The 22941-nt window shown below is 53.9% G+C and overlaps 1 protein-coding gene across 1 annotated transcript; it reads right to left on the bottom strand.

The window, feature by feature from the left end:
* Positions 1 to 361: 361 nt before the first annotated feature.
* Positions 362 to 15167, bottom strand: AIRE (autoimmune regulator). Its single transcript, XM_064279742.1, has 14 exons — positions 15018 to 15167; positions 14657 to 14831; positions 14226 to 14381; positions 13788 to 13862; positions 12356 to 12469; positions 11469 to 11620; positions 11193 to 11273; positions 10064 to 10179; positions 8884 to 8980; positions 8162 to 8344; positions 7244 to 7362; positions 6892 to 6994; positions 5445 to 5513; positions 362 to 4366 (listed from the first exon to the last, which is right to left on the bottom strand). Exons 1-14 carry the CDS (start codon positions 15165 to 15167, stop codon positions 4286 to 4288), a joined length of 1671 nt encoding a protein of 556 aa, XP_064135812.1. The 3' UTR covers positions 362 to 4285.
* Between the last annotated feature and the right edge of the window lie 7774 nt (positions 15168 to 22941).

Below are 22941 nucleotides of genomic sequence, written 5' to 3'. Positions count from 1 at the left end.
GGAATAGGGGAAGGGTCTAGAGAGAAGCTGGGGCTGCTGCAAACCAGGGCCTTGGGTGGGGGCAGCCTCAGGGGGCCCATCCACCACTCCAGGGACTCTTTCAAAGAGGCATGCAGGGGCTGGGGGGCGGGTCCCGCAAGCTGTAGTGATGTATCCCGTGGTGGTCAGGAGAGCTGGCCTCCAGCTGAGGGGGGCTTCCTGGATCTGGATGCACTGGTGGGGGGCTTCACCCAGAAAGTAGGCAGGAGGGCCAGGAGTCGCTCAGGGAGCAGCTGGGGAGGCAGGCCTTCTTGGTTCCATTAGGCAGGAAGAATGACCGTGAATGATTTTCAGATCTTCTCAGTCCCTTACTATGTTTGTTTTGGCCCAGGGCCAGCAGAACAATCCCTGACTAGGTAGAAAGCCTAGCTCCAGGAAGGACCTGGGAAGAGACCTCTCTGGGGACTCCAAGCAGGAAGGCCAGCCCAGAAGTGAGACCCAAAGGGGATTCTCTTCCACCCCCTTGTGGCCTCCCACAAGGAGGAAGAACACCATGCCCACCACTACCAGTGTGAAAGGACACCATGCCCAGTGCTCCCACCACCACCCCCCCCATACCATCACCTCCACCACCATCTACACCACCCCCACCCATATCTCCACAAACCAAGCTGGCTCCTTTTACTATTAATAGGTGTTTTCAGTGTTCTATTGTCCTTTCATTTTTACTATTAATAGGTGTTTTCAGTGTTCTATTGTCCCTTCATTTATTTTCTTTTTTAAATTTTATTGTGGTGAAAACATACATAACAAAGCATATACCAACTCACCAATTTCGAAATACACAATTCGGTATCTCCCTTTATTTAATCACACAGCGAAACTTATTAACCATAAAAAATACTGATACATTTAAAGGCAAAGACTCACCATAAACCTCATCAGCCTGAGGACCACCTTGGACATCTGGGAATATGTAGTTGTACCCTTTTTCTTAGGTGAATTGTTAAAGGATAATTTTATTTTATTTATGGTTTTATATGTATTATTTTTTATTTGTTTTTTCCTTTTTTTTAATTGTGTTTTCAGTGGAAGTTTACAATTCAAGTTAGTTTCTCAAACAAAAAGTTATACACACATTGTTGTGTGACCCTAGTTGCTCTCTCTGTAATGTGACAGCACACTCCTCATTTCTCCCTCGGATTTCCTGTGTCCATTCAGCCACCTCCTGTCCCTTTCTGCCTTCTCATCTCGCCTCTGGACAGGAGCTGCCCATTTAATCTCATGTATCTACTTGACCTAAGAACCACTCTCCTCACGAGTATCATTTCATGCCCTATAGTCCAGTCTAATCTGTCTGAAAAGTTGGCTTCAAGGGTAGATTCAGTTCTGGGCTAACAGAGAGTCTGGGGGCTAAAGGATAATTTTTAAAAAGGTAGCGTCATGACTCTCATACAGATATGAAATGAACATGTGTTAAGAATTTTGTCTACCTTATTATTGAGGAAGCAGTAAGATGTTCCAGCCAGTTCAAAGAAGAATTCGGAGACACGTTTATAGATCAGGAATATTGAAAGGATGTGTGAACAGACTCAGCAAAACTGGCTTCTTCCACGGTGGGGGAGGGAAAAACACTGACCCTCCCCTGGAGAAATGCACATGTCTATGGACAAGATTTATTTTGTATTGCTCAGCAATCTACAACTCCCAGAGTTGTCCAACAGTGCAAAGGCAGTAAGGCACCGAGCCCCATAAAGTCAGAGCTCAGAGGAAGCTGCATCAAGTCCACAGGTTCCCCTTTAGAAGGATTCAGAGGGTGCTGAGCAAGAGTCTTAGCCACGAGCAGAGTGCTTGTACACGGTGCACGAAAGCCATCTGGGAGGACGCACCAGAGCGACACAGGCCGATGGCAGGAGTAGCTTTGCAGAAGGAAGGGAAGCGCTGGCTTTGGATACATTTGGGTACGGTTCGAAGTTTTACAAGAATATTGGTGGACTTCAACCAGAATGCTCCTTAGAAGCGAGGATGGTGAGACTTCAGCTGATTTACTTTGGACATGTCATCACAAGGGACCAATCGCTAGAAACGGTCGATGAAAACCAGGGAAACCCTCCACTGGACGGATTGACACAGTAGCCACAACAATGTACTCCAACACACCGACAGTCATAGAGATGGTGCGGGACCGGGCAGCATTTTGTCCTGTTGGACCTGGGCAGTGAGAGGACCTGTCCTTGCCGACTCCTCCAGAGACCCTGTGTGTCCTGTTGCTCACCCCAGCTTACTGCAGTGAGGACAGCAACACCCTTATGGGGCCTGAGAAGTTTCCAAAAAAGGGCATTTAGGGCTGACATTTAGAAGGGTTCGAATCTGGCTGAAGGTGGGTCTCTCAGGGTCAGGTTCTGATCAGGATTGGGCAAGGTTCCTGAGGGCCAGCCGAGGCTTCGGAAGGAGACTTGAGGAGTGAGCACGGAGCCATCGGATAAGTGAGCGGCTTGCACAGCTGAGCAATCTGGTGTTCTGGAAAGGGGGCCAGTTGAGCAGTTAGGACAAATGGATTTTCAGGGAGTCTTTGAAATAAACAATAAAGCTTTCCAAAACTTTATCTTCCTGGGGAAGAGCTTGCTGGAACAGTTATTGCTGTTTTTGCTCATTGTTGTTAGCTGCAGTCAAGTCCACTCAGACTCACGGTGTTCTGTACAACAGAATAAAACAGTGCCCAGTCCCACACCATCTTCGCCATTGTTGGGGTATCAGCCGGAACAGTAAAACCAGGTTAATGTAAACAGTTGTAAAAATGATGTGGCAGCGGCATCTGGCCTCCTTTAACTTCACAGTGGGAAGGAGAACCAAGATCAACAGCCCAAGGCTGATTCCTACGAAGGGAGGTCAGACATGCCTCCTCTCTCCTCCATCTTTACCAGTTCTGACACCAACCTTCCCTCCCAGGGCACTCTCTACTTCTCTGCTGGATTCAATAATTCATGCAGTGGCCACATAGAACTCACAGACCATACTCACAGTTATAGGGATTATTACAATTCAGGTTCAGGAACACTCAGGACACAGTTCTTCCATCAGGACAGCCTCTTCTCAGCTGTGCCCAGAGGCACGCTTCTCTCTGATCCCTCAGCCTCTGCCCTGCTTGGGCCAGTGTTACAAAGCTCTTTCAGCTCTGCCAGTAAGTAACCCAAGGCACCCCACTCCACCGCTCTCTCTCTCAGTCTCCTGGTTCCAGGAGCTTCTCAGCACAGGAATCCCGGGTCCAAAGGATGCGTGCTGCTCTTGGTAGTGGTGAGGGCCTCTCTTTTCCACCTTTGGGATGGCTCATTTCAAGCCTAGCAGGATGGCAAAACTAACCACATCCCCTGAGTGAGCCACAATTGCCTTATTTGCACAATCCCACCCAATCACTTGCGCGAGAATTACAGGACCATGCTGAGAAAGGCCACACAAAAGTGATTCATTGCATTGCAACAGTCTTAGTCGTAATCTTGTTAAGCCGTGTGGCTGCAGGCAGTGTGATCTCACCAGAGACATGGTCTGAGGCAACCCATTTGACCTCTCTGAGCCACACCTTCATCCCCTGTAAACCGGTCCATGGCCAGTGTTTATCTGGGTAAAACATGCTTTGCAGAAGGCTCCCGCTTGTATGAACAGCTGGTTCACCCATATATCTACTCACCGGTCAACAAGAGCTAGCCAGTGTCTGCTATGTGACCAGACATTGTTCAGGGGCTGGGTGATCACAGCCATCTCCCTTCCTATGGAATGCTGGACAAATACTAGCAAACAGCGGACATCTACTAGAATGTCAGGTTGTGATGAGCAAAATAAGGCAGGTAGAGGCTGCAGGGAGGCGGACCTGGTTTCAAGGCGGCACTCTTTGGTCCAGTAATCTTATTCATTCAGTTTTAAACATCAAGCAGACACAATCACAAAGTGAACGCATGACTGCGGAGATGCATGTATGAAAGTCTGTCCTTGTCCCCGGCTCACAAGCCCAGAGAAGGATTTTAATTTCAGCACTAGTGACTGCTCTGCGTGTCACAAACACCGGGCAAGCTCAGTGCTGGTAATATTTGGAATTTCTCAGCTGTTCCGTCCTGACCCGGCATAGCTCCCAGGGGTGAGAGAGGATGTCCCCTGGGCCCTCAAGGAATGGAACTGTGGTGACCTCAGCACCTTGGGTGCTCGTTGCCCCTCCCCCTGCCTGCTGGCTGCAGGGACAGAGGGAGGGAGGTTCATGGCTCTGGCGCCCGCCCATGGTCTCCCCTTACTGCCCACTGAGCCGGAGCAGTTGGGGTCAGGATGAGAAGGTGGGTGCCTCGGCCAGAGGGCGGGACATGCTCTGGATGGCCCACTGCAGGATGCCGTCGAAGGAGTGCTGCAGGACAGGGCAGGAACAAGGGACTCAGCACCATGAGAGAACCTCCGGAAGACAGGCGCAACTACCCATGGCCAGCGACCCTGGCCTCAGGACACACGGGAGTGTGAACATCATGACATGAAGGCACTGCCCAACCTGATCCTCTAATTCAGAGGTGGGGAAACTGAGGTGGGGCCCCTTGGGTTGGGCCAAGTAAGAGAAGGACCTCAAGTCCAAGGTATTACACGGCAGATTGAGAGCCCAAGGCACAGCTGCCACCTGGAGGCGCCTTCTCCCACCTGTAAGCTGGTCAGCTCATTCTTGTACTGCCCACAGAGGCCTCGTGCTCCAACAGGATTGAGAGAGTGTGAGAAGAGCCCGTATTACAGCATAGTGGGGGTGGCCTGCACTGAAGGGCACTCCAGACTACGTCAAGACCCACCCTCTCCCCAGTGCTACAGCGTCCTCATCCAGTCTCTCCAGTCACCCCCTTAGCCCCCAGAGTCTCTGAGGTCCTTGTCTAAAGACACCTGCATGGTGTGTGATCTGCCGGCACCACCCACAGCAGAGGGGCAGGCCCCTCTGGTGTCATCTGGGACCCCTGAGGTGCAGTGCTGGACTCTGGAGGAGGGCATGTATGGGGGCCTGGGAATGGCGGGAGAGATTGTACCTCCTGCAGAAAAAGACTGGCCTTAACAAGCCCCATTTTCTTCCCAGGGTGAAGCCAGAATCGGGAGGGTAAGCGGAGAGACCCTAGGAAGGGCAGAGGTTCAGGGACCACTGTCCCCCAGGTGAATGTCATCTCCTTGGAGTCAGCCCTGAGCTGGCCCAGCTCACACCCAGTGCTGGTGCTGAGATTCTGCAAGCCGCCCACCTCCCAGGGACCCAAGGGGTCTGGACGGTTGGGGGAGGAGCAGCATTCAGCTGACTGTGTGTGCTGGCGGGTGCCTGGTGGGTGTGGGTGGCCCCAAAGAAGCAGGGACAGCCTCACTGCCAGATCCAGGGAACAGTGTGGCCCATCTCTGAGCCTTGGTGCTGGCTGCGTGGGGGCGGGGCAAAGGACAAGCAAGTGAAAACAGGCCAGGTGCTGCATTACCTCACTCAGGAGGGACTCCAGGTCATCCCTGTGCAGACTGGGTTCATGACCAGCAGAGTCATCCCCCACCTGGAACCCAGAAAAGGGGAAGAGGTCAACCCTACTCCCACCACTGGGCTGGGGACACCTGCAATGGTAGCAAGACCTGGGGTGGGAAGGGAGAGCTCCATCCCCACGGTCTGGATCGGGAGGCCTGCTTGTGCTAAACTTAAAGGTTGCTGTGTGGTTGTGGGGAGACCTTCAGGAAAAGATCTGGAGGTGGCACCCCTACACCTTGTGGTGACTAGCCCTGGGGGAGGGGTGGAGAAGGGACAAAGGGGAGTTTGAACTTTTTACTGTAAAGTTGCTTTATATTCTACAAGACAACACAAAGAACGGGTCTTTGCTGCTAAGGGAAGAGAACCCAGGCGTCAATGACTAAAGCAGCTGCTGGGTGAAGGGACCCCGAAGGCTGCCTAGAGGAGGGGAGCTGGCTGGGTCTGGGCCCCACAAGGGGCAGATGGGCGGGAAGATGAGAAGGGCCAAGTCAGCAGCAGGAGTAGGCTATGCACTGGTGCCTACCCAGGGAGTGTTAGGGTGGGTGGTTGGGGAGGGGTGGGGTTTGTCAACACCCCTCAGAGCCCCCAGAGATTTTCTGAGGCTACTGAGGGGCAAGAGGCTCCTGTATGGGGGACAAGGGGACCCTTTCGCCCCCTATCCCTCCGCCCCCCCCCCCTCAGTGTAGCACTTGTCCTCAGGATGTGCTGCTGAGCTGGGGACAAGACCCCAACCCCATTCTGCCGCTTAGCAGCTGGGACCTAGGCCTGTTGCTGGAATATCCTCCCCCTCCGCCCTCCCCCCCCACCCCCCGCAGAAGAAAGCTGTCCGAGCCTGCTGGCCCATCTGATAAGTGGAAGCTGTGAGGACAGAAAGCACTATTGGCTGGGGCCTCAGCCGATTCCTCCCCTCTGGGCAGCTCACGGCTGAAACATGGGCGGTGGGAGACAAAGCTGGGAGATGGGGGAGTGGGGGTGATAGCCCGACCCCCAGAGCTGGGGGGTTGGGGCGAGATTACACGTGGAGGGGGGCCAGAACAGGGGGCGCTGTGTCTGCTCCCCTCCTCCCGGTGGCAGCCTCCTTCCCTAACTCCCACTCCCGGAGCAGGGCTCCGGGTCCCAGGCTCTCAAGGGGCTGGGGGTGGGGGCTTCGGGGACCCTTGGACCCACGTAAATTGTGAGAGAGACTTGCACCAATCCAGTGAATTCGCAGCTAGTAGCGATAAGGGCGAGCTTCCTTTTAAAATGGATTCTTTACCGAAAAGGAGTTGATTTAAAACCACCGTTTTTTTTTTTTTTTTAAACACGGTCTATGCAGCAACCCCCGGAGCTGGCTCCGGCACTCCTCCCCCGGCAGAGCGCGAACACCCCCCTCGGCATACCGAATACCGCCTCCTCCGTCCCGCACTGACCTTGGCTGGCCCTGGGGCCGGGCAGGCGGGGCTCGGGGCTGGCGCCCCCTCCCCAGGGGCCGGAGCTGGGTCCCCCGAGCAGGATTTGCAGCGCAGGACAGCACTGTGACGGGGGGAGGGTGGGGCTGCCGGGGGCTCGGGCCGGCCGGGCGCCCCCCTCCAAGCCCGCGCGCCCGATGCGGGGGTGGGTACTGGGAGTGCTCGCGGGCCCGCGGTGGTGGGGATGGGGGGCGCCGGGCCTCCGCCCTCCCTTCCCTCCCAATGTCCCGCCGCGGCTCCCACGTCCCTCCCCGGGACCCCCCCCAGCCTCTTCCTGGCCCCCCGCCGGCGCCTTCGCGCCCACTGTACTCACCCGGGCCGAGTACCCGCCGGGAAGTGGCAGCGCAGGTGGAAGGCGGCGGCACAGTGCGCGCACCTGAGCGCTTCCGCTCCATCCCCGCACACGCCGCACCGCGCGCCCGGCGCCGCGCCCTGAAAACAGCGAGCACAGCCGTGTCCCTGCAGCCCCCAAGGCCGGGGACCGACCCCCGCGCTCCCGGCGCCTCTTCCTCACATAGGCTGGGCTGCAGTTCCGGGCGGGTTAGAAATTGGCAAGAGGCCGTAGGACAGTGGGTCCCATGGTTTCAGAGCAGGGCAGGGGGTACCCCAGCACCTTCCAGGGTGCAGACCTGAGAAGCCAGGTGCCTGGCTCCCCTCTTTGCGGGCTCGGGCCCCCTTTAGGCCTGGACCAGGCGTCGCCAGAACAGGGTCACCGCAGAGAAGGCAGGAGGGGGAAAGGAGGGGGGCAGGGCAGTGCAGGGACTTGAGGGGGGGCTCCCCAACATGCTGGGCCATCTTCCCTTTGTTGTCCTGCCTTTGTGACTGGGGGGAGGGGGATTGCTAAACGCCCAAGGCGCCAGGCTGGGGTGGGGTTTCCACAGCAACGACAGAACGCATCACCCTTTCAGTGGCCTCCCCTCCACTCTGACCTAAACCCTGCCCCTGGGGTCCCAGAGGCCCCAGCCCTCCTTTGCTGAGTGCTCTCCCTCAGTGCCCAGCCATTCTGCCTCCCACCAGGCTGTTTCCGTGGCCAGACTGGCTCCTCCTCCAGAGTCTGCCACCTAGAGTCCCACCTAATTGGTACCCCTGATATTCCCAGCTTCAGCCTGCCCCACCCCCACCCCACAGCATAACTAGCCGTTGTCTCCTTCTCTTCTGTTTCTGATTGTAGACTCCCCGATAGACCCTAAGGTCCCTGAAGACAGGCACCCTGGACCCTCAGGCCTGTCACCTGCTGTCCATCAGCGTTGGTACACAGCAGGGGGCGCAGGGCAGAAGGGTCCAGCACTGGCAAGGGGGGTGTGGTGGGTGGGGGCAGCAGGTGCTTATAGGTGAGAGCAGCATCCATTCCAGCTGGAGGCCCCTTGGGCTGGCCCCTTGCCTCCTCACCCACTGGCCTCAGTCCCAGGATGACCTAGAAGCAGAGGTCAGTGCTCAGAGGGGCTGGCAGGGGACTTGCCTAACACCACCCAGGCTGCCAGTGACAGCTGGGACCTGGGAGCCCAGGGAGCTGGTGTGGCAGCCAGACTACTGCGAGAGGCCTGGGTTTGCCTCCTGGCTCTCAGGCTTCCGCAAAGTCCTCACCCTCTTCCCTTCTAGAATGTCACCTGTTGGCCCTCAGGGGCTGTCAGGAACAGGAGTAAACCCTCAGGATATCCCAGGGTATGTGAAGTACCCAGTCGGGTCTCTAGACTGCAACAGAAAGCTTAAAAGTGTTTTTGGAGGAAATCACTAGTGGTCAGACTGGGTTTCCTGTGTTGGGACAGCAGAACCAAGCCCCCCCAACTGGGAGCCTTGGCCGTGGTGTGGTCAGCTTTCCAAAGGCCAGTGTCCCTTGGCAGCCCAGGAGGGCAGGCTGTGGTTCTCCAGTGGGAGCAGGCAGTGGCCACCCTGTGCAGCCCCACCCCATGGGAGTGGCCAGGAGGTGCAATTCCAGAGTGGGCCCATACATACTGGGCTCTCAAGTGGCTCCTGGGGCCTGGGCTCCTCTGCGTGGGGTGTGTCCTGCAGGGCTCTTCCTTGGAGGCAGCTGGAGCACCTCCACGTCCCACTGCCCATGGTGTCACCAGTCAGCGGTGTGGGAGGACAAGGCAGAAGGGACAATAGATTCCCAAACACACAGGATGAGGGAAGACTCTCCTTCTACAGATGGGGAAACTGAGGCCTAGGCAGGGAGGTGGCAGAGCCAGACGGATGTGCTCAGGCCTTACCTCCAGCTGCAGGAGGGCCCGGGATGAGGGAACATTCACCCTGCTGGGTGCAATCAATGTCCCCCTGAGTGCTTCCCTGATGATCCCCAAGGACCCCCAACCCCTGCTTGCCCCAGTGGTCTACACTGGTTCCTCTGGGCCTGGCCCTGGTGGTAGGGGCCTCCCTAAGCTGGGCTGTTTTATATCCCCAGGACCACCCATGTTTCCATAAACGGGACAGTGCCCAGCAGAGCTAGAAGAGAATGATAGGATGACAAGCGGCCAGTGTCAGACAGGAGCCAAGAGATGACCAAATCCCTCCTTTTAGAGATGGAGCAATGGGTACTCAGAGAGACGTGACCTAATTGAGGTCACACCAGGAGCTTAGGGCAGGGCTGAGGCTAGAGCTTGGGTCTCCGAACTCTTCCCATCAGACCACCCTAACCTGTGGGAGCTGGTGGTGAAGGGCAGGGCTGGCAGGCAGGGTAGAGGGATGCAAGGAGTTGGACAGCGTTCTGTGCATGGGCAGACAGGCGTCCACTGACCCTTGGGGGTGCAGCTCTGGTGGGCCTTTGTGCTCCCCACTGTAGGGTGGGACTATGTGTGGGGGAGGTTAGCTGTACATGGGTATCTGGGCTGGGGTGTCTGGAGTGAGACAAGATAGAACGGCCATTCTTTGCCTCAGGCATCCCTTCTGCCTCACCCACCCTTAGGACAGCTGGACAGCACAGCTGGGTGGGGAGGCCTGGTGGGAAAGCCCTTGATCCCAGCCCACTGCCCAGTGGCTTGAGCCAAGGCTCTCCTCCCAGAAGGGCCTCTGTTTCCTGCCTGTGCAATGGAGGGGCTCTACGAAGCTTCCCATTCAGGCTCAGGGTAGAGGTGGCTTTGAAGCAGGTGGGGGTGACCTGGTGCAGCGGTGCAGGTGACAAGCGTACCAGGCTCACCTGGGGATCTCCCGGAGCGGCGGGCAGAGGCAGGCCAGGTGGAAGGCCCGGGGGCAGCCGTCACAGCAGATCAGCTCCCCACCATCCCGGCACACAGCACACTCATCCTCGTTCTTCTGACGCAGGAGAGAGATGTCATCCAGACTCCTGGGACAGGCAGCCCCTCCCACTGGGACTCCTGGGGTGGACGGGGCCTCCCCCCACCAATGGCTCGGCTCGCACCAGTAGCATCTTGGGGATCTTGGACTCTCTGGGGGCACCCAGATCGTTCCCCTGCCCCATGCTGGCTTTTGCCTGAAATCCCACCCCTACAGTCTGCTCCCTGGGGTCCTTTGCGGGCCCCTCACTTTCTAAGATTCTAGACCCCCACACAAACCTTCCACAGGGCCCGTCCCCCTTGGGAACATGAGCTTCAGAAAGCCTGGCTTCTGTGGTTGGTGCTGTATACCACTCACACTCAACCCTTCCTCACATAGGCAATGGTGAGACTGACCACTAGAGTTTGTCAGCCCTGGACGCTCACTGCTCCCTGGCCTGGGACCCTCCCCTTCCTTGCACCTTTGGCTGGCATAAGGCCCACTGCACCCTCGGGGGTCTCTCAGATGCCACCACCTCCAGAAGCTCCCACCCACTACTGCCAGGCTGTTCCCCCTACCACCACTGCCAGCTGGGACCCCTGGAAGGCAGGCTGGGTCCTGTTCTCACCTGGGTGTCAGGATTTATAAGTCACAATGGCGGAAGCACACCCAGATGGCTCCACCTCGTGAGGAAATGGTGTTGGGAACCCAAGGACATGCTTCATGCTCTGGTAGGTCTTGGACTCCTGACCCCGTAGCAGGGACCCCGCTTCCACGGGCTCAGCCGTTAGATACTCAGTACAGCTGGCTGTGCCACCGTGCCCTCCATGGTTTTAAAGGCCTGAAGGACTCTCTGTGATTTATTTGCATTTTACAACAATTGTGTGTTATCATAAAAAATAAATCAATGCTGTCTACGAAAAACAAAGCTTCACCCTTGTGAATAGAAGCGTAGTCACCTGAGCACCCAGGACCGCAACAAACTCTGCAGAAGAACCTGCCAGAAGGAACTGAGGGGTAATGGGGGCTCCCCTCGTGGTCTGGGGCTTTACCTGCTGGAGCTGGGGCTCACTGGGGAGGGCAGCAGGGGTGGGGACCCTGCTCTGCTGGCCTAGCCTCGGGTCACATCCACCCTGCAAGGGAGAAGAAGAACAGGGGAGGCAGCCTAGGCAGGAGGAGCCCACATAGCCGCTGAGGGTGGGCAGCAGCTCCCAGACCACCCCCTCCCCCAGCAGAGCTGCTAGCCCAGAGGCTGTTGTGTGTGTGTGTGTGTGCGCGCCAAGAGCCAGACCTCCCTGGGGACAGATGGACTGACAGGCTGTGCTTACAGGGGCAATGCCCTGGGCTCCTTTGGCTCGGACCAGAGGCTTCAGGCTGCCACTGCTGCGGGTTTTGTTCTTCCCACCACCACCGCCAGGGTCTTCAAACTTGCTGGGAGTGTAAAACTCACCCCCCACCTGGATACACTTCTTGGAGCCACCTGGTGGGGAGAGGTGACTGGTCCTGGGCCGCTCCTGCCCCACAGGTCCCCGCCTGGCTCCTTATGCAGGACCCCTGACCAGCACAGGCGAGCCTGGTGTGGTCATCTGCCAGCTTGCTGCTCCTCCTCTTCCATCCAACTCTTGGACTCTTGGTGGTGGGAGACCAGGGCTGCATCAGCTCCCAGGGGCTGCTGGGCCCCTGGCCCTTAGGGTCCAGCCTCTGGCCCACACAGAGAGGCCATGGCAGGGCTGCAAGTGAACCACGTGGTTGCACAGTGGTCCTGACCCCAGGGGGCACCGCTGTGCCCTGGGCAGATGAAGGAGGACAGCCGCTGGCCTGCCCTGTCATCAGCCTCCTGGGGTTTGTGGGAGGGGCCAGGTGGGCAAGAGGTGGCTGGCCCCCTCCTCATGTGGGGAACCCAGGAAGGAGGTGTTGTGGGGAGGTGGATGAGAAACGTCCAGGTGGAGGGAGAGAAGGGAGTGATGCGGAGAGGGTTGGAAGGCTTGCCCACAGACTTGAGTGATCCTCAGGGTCATGGAGGGGCCACTCCATGGATGGAGGTGATCCAGGTACACTGGGCACCCTGAGCTGGGATGAGGCCCTGCACCACCGGGAGCTCTTGGCCTCCTCCGCCCCTCCAAAGCTGGCAGAGCTACAAAGGAGGAATGCCTCCCTTGCAGCCGGGCCTGCTCCTCACTGGGTGTCTCCCTGCAGCACCCTTCCCCAAGTGTACCTGACTCAAACACCTGCTGGATGAGAATTCCCTCCACGGCGCCACGGGCTCCTGGAACATCCCCGGAGGACATGGCTACTGCTCGCTGAACCGAGGCAGACATGGTCTGTATCCCTGGGAAAGGGACCACCACAATAGGGGGCCATCAGTCATGAGGGGGCTCCTGAGCACCCCCTGCAAGCTGAGCAGGAGCGAGGGGTGCCTTGCTGAGGAACCTTCCTTTCTTCCACCCAGGACAGTCGTCGGGGAGGACAGCCCTCCACCTGCAGACAGCACACGCTGGAGTCCGGCCCCTTGGCTGGCTGAGAGAGGGGCCATAGTGTGTGTGTGTGGGGGGGGGGGTGGCAGCATCAGTATTGCTGGACATAGTGGCAGGGATGAACATGGAAGTCCCTCCAGTGACACAGCTCTGTGCTGGTGCCAGGAGCCCAGTGCCATTCCCAGGCCCTCCCTTGGGTGGGGTATGGGTGGGCAGGAGAGGCTGCTGGGGCTAAGTGCCCTGGGGTGGGGGCAGGCAGAAAAGTGCCAGGTTGTGTCCAGCCAGGGAGCCAGGGAAGCTATGCAGGCAGCAGTGTCCTGACTGGCACTGAGCGGTGAATAGGGCTGGGCGTGTGGCCGTAGGAGAGAGGCAGGACCTCTCGATCCCTAGAACATATGATGGAGTGAGTGGCAGCATGAGGAGTGGGGCAGAGAGCCCAGGAGGGGAAGGTGGCCCGGGAGGAAGCCGGGGCTGTCTGTCATGAGCTGCAGCAGATGAGGTGCAAAGCAGCAGTGATTTGGGGGGTAGGCACCTTGCAGTGTCATGCCTGGAGGTTCCAGCTGCCAGGCTGGCACCAGGCTGGGGGAGTGTGGGAGGAGCTTATAGAATATACTGATTCCCAGGCCAACCCCAGAGGTTCCCACCTGTCATCTGGGCAGGGCCAGAAGACTCAGACCAGGCTGGGCTCGGGACCCCTGTGTTTCGGGTGGGTGGGTGAGGACAAGAGTGGGGACCTTGGGAGACCCATTACTGGCAATTCAAGGGCACAAACAGGAGGGTTGAAGACCCTGTGAGCAACCTTGGAATCTCGGCTACCATGGGTAGGGGTGGGAAGGGGGACAGCAGGGGAAAAAGGTTCTAGAAGCAGAGGGTTGGTGAGTGGACACCTGGATGGCTGCAGCTGAGGGGCCAGGAGAGAGCACCAATAGCCCTGCAATGTTGGGTTGGGAAGCCTGGAAGGAGGGTCTCAGAACCAGGTGCTGAGGTGCGGTGCTCTGGGGGCAGAGGTGACCAGAAAGCTCATGTTTGGGCCTGAGGCACCTCTTTTCTCCGGGGTTAGCTGTGTGGTTGAGGCCGCTGGGGTGAGATGCCCGGCCAGCTCAGTCCAGTGCCCAGGAGGAGCCCTTTGAGGGTAGGCAGCCCCCTGCCCAGGCCTACCAGGGCCCTACTCACCACTCCCCAGTGGGACGCGCTGTGGCTCGGCACTGCTGTCCAGCTTCTTGGAGGACTTGGCCTTGGGTTGAGAGCCTAGAGAAGGAATTAGAGGCAGCTAGCCCTGTGGGGAGGGGGCTGGAGTTAGGGGGTTGTTGGGGAGATGGATGGAGGGCAGCCTTCACTTTCCCAGATTCCAGTTTCCTCATCAGTAAAATGGAAATAAAACCCATCTGCCCACTTTGAAGGACCCTGAGAGCTCAACATTTGGGACAGGAGGGAGCTGAGGCTCACCCAGTGTGTCCAGCCAATTACACAGAGGGTAAACAGAGGCAGATGGAGTAAGGCTGGGACTGTCTCAGGCCTCTGCAGCCTGGGCTAGGGCTGGTGGGACAGAAGCTGATTGGGGAGGGGTGTGGGCTCTCCTGGGAGATTTTCCAGGAACTCCTCAGTGGGTACCTGGGCTGGAGCTGCCTCTCGGGGACAGGGCAGTTGGCAGGACAGCCCGAGGCTCCTCCAGACCCTTCCTCTTGGCAGGGGGTTTGGGTGGTAGCATGGAGGACTTGGGCCCAGTGGGGGGCTTCCTCCCCTTCCTGGGCTGGCTGAGGTCCACATCTGCAAGTGGAGACAACAGCAGTCGCCAAACCTCAGAGCCTTCTCCAGCTCTTGGAGGTGAGCTTGAGAGCTAGATACCCCAGTGGAGGCAGGCAAGGCTTCTTAGAATCCAAGCTGGTTCCAGCAGATCACTGAGGGCCTCTCCAGCCTCCCTTCCCCCTCCCCCACCTTTATAGTTCACAGTCTAGCAGAATGACTCTGTTTCCCCAACCCTCAGGAGGCTGAGCCGGCCAGGACTCAGAGGCCAACCCAGCACACAACACCCCCGGCCCCACCTTTGGGGAAGCTGTCTAGGATGGGCTGCAGCCGGGCATATCTCTCCAGGTTGTAGTCCTTGAAGAGAACCCTCCAGAAGTCCAAGATGGTTGCGGTGTCCTGGGTCAGGAGCCAGGAGAGGAGGGCGTGGAAGGCCTGGGGACAGCCCTCCCTGTCCTTCAGACTCATCGTCTCCTGAAGTAAGACCAGGTGAGCTCTTCCAGGCTCCCAGCCGCCCCCAAAGTGGGACTGGAGGGTGAGGACCCCAACCCAGAAGAGGCAGCGGGAGATCTGACACCTACGCGCATCTCTGCGCGGCTCAGGAGCGGGGCTTGGGGAGGGCTGGGGGCGCGCTGAAGGCGGCTGTCGGGGGTGGCCCACCTGGAACTTGTCTTCCGGGACCACGTCGTGGTCGGCCAGCGCGTGCAGCAGCGGGAAGGCGCTGTCCACGGCCACAGCTATCTCGGTGCGGTACAACCTCAGGAGGCGGCGCAGCGCTGCGTCCCCGCCGGGTCGCGCCTCACCTGCCATGCGTCCGTCCTGGGTAGGGGGGCGGGGAGGGGGGTCGCGAGATCCTGCAGGTTGCAGAGCCCTGGAGGTTGTGGGGTCCTGGGGGTCGCGGGATCCCAGGGTTCTGACTGTTCTGGGGGTCACGGGGTCCTGGGCGGGGGGGGGCGAGCTCGGTGGGCAGCGCGCCCCCTGGCAGCCGAGGCGCCTCCTGGGGTGGCGAGGTGGGGTCTGGCGGAAGCCGAGCCTTCCAACTCTTCTCGGCCCCTCTCTCCCCACTTAGGGGTCCCTCGTTCTCCGTCACTGAATTTCACCGTGTCTGGGCAGGTCCTGTCTTCCTGCTGCCCCTGCCCGGCGGACCCTCGCTGCCGGAATGGAGAGCTGTCCTCCTCCTGAGCCTTCCGCTAGCTGGCTGAGCCTGCGCCTCTGTTATAACAGTCTGGGCCCCGCAGAGAGTTCAGGTCCGCTTGCCCGGAGCCAATCAGGACCTCGGCTGGCCTGGGGGAGGAAGAGAAACGTCCCCCTAAGATAATGAGAAGGCCCGCAACCCAGCCCCTTCTTTGTAGTTTGCTCTTCTTTCCGTTGTAAACTAAGCTTCTGATCTGGCTGACCTGCCCGCAGGTGCTGTTACTCTGGGACCCCGGGCCCCAACTTACTTCAGGGGAGGACTGGCCTCTCACCTCCCCAGATGTGGCCCTGGCCAGGCTCCAATCTGTACCCAGACGGCTATGTTCAAATGGGGGAGACAGAAAGACAGGTGTCGTCACTCTTGAGGCCCAAATGCAGGGCATGGGCAGGTGTGGGGCCAGGTGTGGGGACCCAGCAGTAATACTGAGCAGGGGCATAGGCAGTGCTGGTGCTGCAGCCCCTCCAAGGGTGGGGACATGACGCCCCCAAGAGTGGGCTGCCTCAGGGCCTCTCTCCTAGGGCGCTGGAAGGGGTGGTCATTATTGCCTCCTCTCTTGCCTGGGAACCCTGGTCAGGTCCTGAGTCAGATGGACGGGTCCCTGCCTGGTGGAGGGGATGTGGGGACAGCCCTGGGCATCACATTGAAAGCTCGAAATCCTGAGCTTTGCCTGTGTTTCTGCCTACGTGACACATGCCGTTCACTTTCTTTCTCTCAGCCTCAGCTCCGGCATCTTCATCGGGAGGACCCCAGCTCTAATCCATTCTGGAGCATTAGAGTTCAGAGCTTCGAGGAAGGTAGCTGACCCATGGACAGACCACGTGAGCTCCTTGTCTGTGGGGGACCCACCCGGGGGTATTCCTAGGACTGGGTGACAGGCGTAGCTGGGATGATAAAAGCTCCCAGGGGAAGAGGGAAGGCTTCCTGGAGGGGAGCCAGAGCTGGAAAGGGGAGTAGAGAGGGTGGGAGGAGACTCTCCATCAACCAAGCTTGCATGAGGACAGAGGCTGGGCTCAGAGGCTGAGCCAACAGGTGGCCGCAGAGCAAGGCCTGGAGGGTGAGAAGTTGTCCTGGCGGGGAGGGGAGAAGGCCCACCCATTCATCTGTCTGTGCCATCCAGCCAGGAAGGTGGACTTGGCCACGGGAAGACCTGGGAGAACTTCCTTCTGATGGACTAAAGAGAAGGTGCCCCTCAACCTTCGCTCTGTGCAGTCTGGTGGGTCATCTTCTTGTTTGATGAAGTAGTTATCCAGGGACGCATTAACCCCTTGTCAACGGTTAAAGGGAACTAAAAACTGCAAAGCAAGATCAAAGTCTATGCTTCACTCTTTTTCAAAGCCCTGGAATCCCTGTAGACACGCGGTGTCCTCTCACCCTCAGGAGCCCTAAGGCCTGATTAGCACAGAGGCTCTGGTAGAATTCTGGACTTTCCACACCCTGTGGGGCTTTCCATGGTGACCACTTGCCTTCCTGGCAGGTGGCCAGAACTGCAGAGGACATTCGCGGAGGTCAGAGGGACATGGAAACAAGGGGCCTGGGTCAATGTGAGACCCCCATACAGTGGTGTGGTCCACCTGGCCCTGCCTCAGTAGCTCCCTGAAGGTCACTGGGTCTCACCCCTAAGCCTCAGCACCCTCTTCTGAGAAGGAGAACATCACTGTTTGACTTCTCCAGGCCTGGCGCCACTGGTTCCAAACTCTGTTCTAAGCCCTTTACAGTTCCATGCATGCGCTCTTCAGAGCTGCCTGCCAGGCCTCTGTTGTTATGATCCCCATTTCACAGATAAAGAGACTAAGGCACAGAGAGGTTAAGGAACTTGACCAAAGTCGTGTGTCAATAAATGACAGGGCCAAGATTTGGACCTCAGTGGACAGCCTGGCTCTAGGTGTGCCATCTTGTCTTGCAGGGCAAGAGAAGAGAAAGAGAAGAATATAAAATATCACATTAATAATTTTTCATATTGATTACATGTTGAGATGATAATATGTTGGATTTATCTGGTTAAACAAAAACATTTTTAAATTAATTCAGCTATTTCTTTTTGCATTTTCTAATAGAACTACTAGAAAATTTTAAATTGTTTTTAGTGGATTGCATTGGCCTAACCCTCCAGGTTTTCTCTGGTGGTTAATCATTCTAAAAAGATGGTCTGCATTTTTGAGAGGTTTTAATCTATTAGAGAAGGTTCTGATTGCCCAGCTTTCTATTCATTTATTAACAAGGTCAGAGAGAGTTTTTTTATTCAGCTTTTTATTTTGAGAGAATTCTAGATTCACATGCTGTTGTAAGAAGTAATGCAGAGAGCTCCCATGCAGCCTTTACCCAGCCCAGCGTCACTACCAGGATATTGACCTTGACGTCACGAAGGTCTAGGATTCCTGATTCCCTCCGGTGGCCCTTTTATGGCCATATTCACTCCCACCTTCATCCTTAACCTCTGGCAACTACTAATCTGATCTCCATTTCTATATTTTTGTTATTCCAAGAATGTTATATAAATGGAATCACACAGTATATAACCTTTTGGGGTTGGCTTTTTTCCCTCAGCATAATTCCGTAGAAGTCCAGCCAGGTTGTTGCAGGTATCAGTAGTTCATTCCTTTTTACTGCTGAGTAATAAGAGTCTCTGGTTGGCACAAACAGTTAAGCATTTGACTACTAGCCAGCCAGATGGTCACTGGTTTGAACTCACCCAGAGGTGCCTCGGAGGATCTGCTTCCAAAGGTCACGGCCTTGAAAACCCTATGATGCACAGTACTACTCTGAAACATATAGGGTCACCATGAGTCGGAATTGACTCAGTGGCAACTAACAACAACATTATTCCATGGGAGTCGTTGGATGATGCAAATAGTTAACATGGTCAGCCACTAAGTGAAAGGTTGGAGGTTCGAGTCTACCCAGAGGTGTCTCCGAAGAAAGGCATGGTGACCTACTTCCAAAAAATTAGCCACTGAAAACCCTATGGGGCATAGTTCTACCCTGACACACGTGGGGTCGCCATGGGTTGGAATCGATTTGATGTCAACTGTTGTTTTTTTTTTTTTTTTAGTGTTCCATGGTGTGGGGTAGTTTGTTTCACCATTTACCTGTTGAAGGATGTCTGGGTTGTTTTCAGTTTTCGACTATTATGAAAAAAGCTGCTATACAAATTTGTGAGCAGGTTTAGTACGCGAACAGGAGTCACTTGGCTGGGATAAACGCCCGAGTGCATTGCTGGGTCATATGATGGTTGCATGCTTAGTTTTTAAAGAAACTTCCCAAATGTTTTCTAGAGTGGTTGCATCATTTTATACCCCCACCTCCACCCCCACTCAAAAAAACCCACTGCCATCGAGTCGATTCTGACTCATAGCGACCCTATAGGACTGAGCAGAACTGCCCCATAGAGTTTCCAAGGAGTGCCTGGCGGATTCGTACTGCTGACCTCTTGGTTAGCAGCTGAAGCACTTAGCCACTACACCAGCAGGGTTTCCCCTCCCCGCCCCCAGCAATGTATAAATCGTTCAGTTTCTCCACAACCTTACCAGCATTTGGTATTGTCACTATTTTATTTTAGTCATTCTGATAGATAAGTAATGCTGTCTCATCATGATTTAATTAACATACCTCTAAGGTCAAGTCTGCTGCAAAACACCTCTTTTAAAGTGTTAAAAAGCAAAGAAGTCACTCTAAGGACTAAGGTGATCCTGATCCAACCCATGGTGTTTTCGATCGCCTCATATGCATGTGAAAGCTGGACAGTGAATAAGGAAGACTATAGAATTGACACGTTTGAATTATGGTGTTGGCAAACAATACTGAATATACCATGGACTGCCAGAAGAATGAAAAAATCTGTCTTGGAAGAATTACAACCAGAATGCTCCTTAGAAGCAAGGATGGTGAGACTGTGTCTTACATACTTTGGGCATATTTTTAGGAGAGACCAGTCGCTGGAGAAGGACATCATGCTTGGTAAAGTAGAGGGTCAGCAAAGAAGACCCCCAGCAAAGAAGACTGGATTGACACAGTGGCTGCAACAATGGGCTCAAGCATAACAACAATTGTGAGGATGGTGCAGAACCGACTCAATGGCACCTAACAACAACAACAATATTACATTGGTTGAACACTGACCAATTCTTTTTGGTACAGCAACTCTATGTATTCCTTCTATCTTCTTTTGATGCTTCCTGCATTGTTCAACATTTCACCCATAGAATCCTTCAATATGGCAACTCGAGGCTTGAATTTTTTCTTCACTTTCTTTCAGCTTGAAAAATGCCAAGAGTGTTCTTCCGTTTTGGTTTGCTAACTCCAGGTCTTTGCATGTTTCATTTTAATACTTTACTTGGTCTTCTCCAGCTGCCATTTGAAATCTTCTGTTCAGTTCTTTTACTTCATCATTTCTTCCGTTCACTTTAGCTGCACTAATGTTCAGAGCAAGCTTCAGAGTCTCTTCTGACATCCATTTTGGTCTTTTCTTTCTTCCTATCTTTTAATGACCTTTTGTTTTCTTCATGTATAATGTCCTTGATGTCATCCCAGAGCTCACCTGGTCTTCGGTCATTAATGTTCAATGCATGAAATCTATTCTTGAGATGGTCTCAAATTCAGGCAGGATATACTCAAGGTCATATTTTGGCTCTCATGGACATGTTTTAATTTTCTTCAGCTTCAACTTGAACTTGCGTATGAGCAATTGATAGTCTGTTCTGCAGTTAGCCCCTGACCTTGTTCTGACTGATGATATTGAGCTTCCACAACATCTCTTTCCACAGATATAGTCAACTTGATTCCTGTGTATTTCATCCAGTGAGGTCCATGTGTATAGTCGCCATTGATGTTGAAAAAGGTATTTACAATGAATAAGCCATTGGTCTTGCAAAATTCTATCATGATATCTCCAGAGTCGTTTCTATCACCAAGGCCATCCATATTTCTAACTACCGATCCTTCTTCTTTGTTTCCAACTTCTGCATTGCAATCACCAGTAAATATCGATGCATCTTGATTGCATGTTTGATCAATTTCAGACTGCAGAAGTTGGTAAAAATCTTCAATTTCTTTATCTTTGGCTTTAGTGATTGGTGAGTAAATTTGAATAATAGTTGTATTAACTGGTCTCCCTTGTAGGCCTATGGATATCCTATCACTGACGGCATTGTACTTCAGGATAGATCTTGATATGTTCTTTTCAATGACGAATGGGATGCCATTCCTGTTCAATTTGCCATATGATTGTCCAATTTAAAATGGTGAATGCCAGTCCATTTCGGCTCACTAATGTCTAGGATATCAATCTTCATGCATTCCACTTATTTTTGACAACCTCCAATTTTCCTAGATTCATACTTCTTACAGTCCACATTCCAATTATTAATGGATGTTTGCAGCTGTTTCTTCTCATTTTGAGTCATGCCACATCAGCAAATGAATATTCTGAAAGGTTGACTCCATCCACTCTACTTTGAGGAGGCAGCTCTTCCCCAGTTGTCTTTTGAGTGCCTTCCAAACTGGGGCGCTCATCTTCCAGCCCTATATCAGACAATGTTCTGCTGCTATTCATTAGGTTTTCACTGGCCGGTTTATTCAGAAGTAGACTGTCAGGCCCTTCCTCCTAGTCTTTCTCAGTCTGGAAGCTCCACTGAAACCTGTCCACTGTGGGTGACCCTGCTGGTAATTTAAATAAGTGGCATAACTTCCAGCATCATGGCAACACACAAGCCACCACAGTATGACAAACCGACAGATAAGGCGGCATATGATTTCAGGAGGTAGCACATGATCAAGAACCAATGGTACTGAAGAAAGAACCCAAGCTGCACTGAAGGCATTGGTAAAAAACAAGGCTCTATGAATTGACGGAATACCAATTAAGATGTTTCAACAAATGTATGGAGCACTAGAGGTGCTCATTGGCCTATGCCAAGAAATTTGGAAGACAGCTACCTGGCCAACCGACTGGAAGAGATTCATGTTTGTGCCCATTCCGAAGAAAGGTGATCCAACAGAGTGCAGAAATTACCAATTTTATTAATATCACAGACAGGTAAAATTTTGCTGAAGATCATTCAAAAGTGGTTGCAGCAGTACATCAACAGCCTGGAATTCAAGCTGGATTCAGAAGAGGACTTGGAATGAAGGATATCATTGCTGATGTCAGATGGATCGTGGCTGAAAGCAGAGAATACCAGAAAGATGTTTGCCTGTGTTTTATTGACTATGCAAAGGCTTTCAACTCTGTGGATCATAACAAATTACGGACAACAGTTCGAAGAATGGAAATTCCAGAACACTTAATTGTACTTACATGGAACCTGTACATAGACCAAAAGGCAGTTGTTTCAATAGAACAAAGGGATACTGCGTGATTTAATAGCAGGAAAGGTGTGCATCAGGGTTGTATCCTTTCATCATACTTACTCAATCTGTATGCTAAGCAAATAATCCAAGAAGCTGGACTATACGAAGAAGGGGACATTAGGATTGGAGTAAGGCTCATTAACAACCTGCAATATGCAAATGACACAACCTTGAGTGCTGAAAGCGAAGAAGACTTGAAGCACTTACTGATGGATATCAGAGACTACGGCCTTCAGTATGGATTACACCTCAACATAAAGAAAACAAAAATCCTTACAAATGGACCAGTAAGCAACATCATAATAAAGGGAGAAAAGATTGAAGTTGTGAAGGATTTCATTTTACTTGGATCCACAATCAACACCCACAGAAGCAGCAGTAAAAAAATTAAATGAGGTATTGCATTGGACAAATCTGCTGCCAGAGACCTCTTTAGAGTTTTAAAAAGCAAAGATGTCACTTTGAGGACTAAGGTGTTCCTGACCCAGGCTGTGGTATTTTCAGTTGCCTCGTGTGCATATGAAAGCTGGACAATGAATAAGGAAGACTGAAGAAGAATTTATGCCTCTCAGTTATGATGTTGGTGAAGAATATTGAATATGCCATGGACTTCCAGAAGAACAAACAAATCTGTCTTGGAGGAAGTGCAGCCAGAATGCTCCTTAGAAGCAAGGATGGACAGACTTCGTTTCACATACTTTGGACAGTTATCAGGAGGGACCAGTCCCTGGGGGAAGACATCCTGCTTGGTAGAGGGTCAGCAAAAGAGAGGAAGATCCTCAATGAGAGGGACTGACACAATGGCTGCAATGATGGGCTCAAGCATAGCAATGATTGTGAGGATGACACAGTACCAAGTATTGTTTTGTTCTGTTGTACATAGGATCACTATGAGTTGGAACCAGCTCAGCGGCACCTAATAACAACAATACTCCATTGTATGGAGGCACCACAGTTTTTTTTTTTTAATTAACTTTTATTGAGCTTCAAGTGAACGTTTACAAATCAAGTCAGACTGTCACATATAAGTTTATATACACCTTA

Source organism: Loxodonta africana, chromosome 2, assembly GCF_030014295.1.
Source record: "Loxodonta africana isolate mLoxAfr1 chromosome 2, mLoxAfr1.hap2, whole genome shotgun sequence".
Lineage (NCBI taxonomy): Eukaryota > Metazoa > Chordata > Mammalia > Proboscidea > Elephantidae > Loxodonta > Loxodonta africana.
Note: the sequence above shows the minus strand (reverse complement) of the source record. Positions and strands in the feature narration are given on the sequence as shown.

Coding starts and splice junctions, on each gene's coding strand:
- AIRE (XM_064279742.1), bottom strand. CDS start 15,167: ATGGCAGGTGAGGCGCGACCCGGCGGGGACGCAGCGCTGCGCCGCCTC. Junction 13,863..14,225: donor GAGAGGCAGCTCCAGCCCAG/GTACCCACTGAG, acceptor TTCCTTCTCTAG/GCTCTCAACCCAAGGCCAAG. Junction 11,621..12,355: donor CCAGCAGGTGTTTGAGTCAG/GTACACTTGGGG, acceptor TCTCCCCACCAG/GTGGCTCCAAGAAGTGTATC.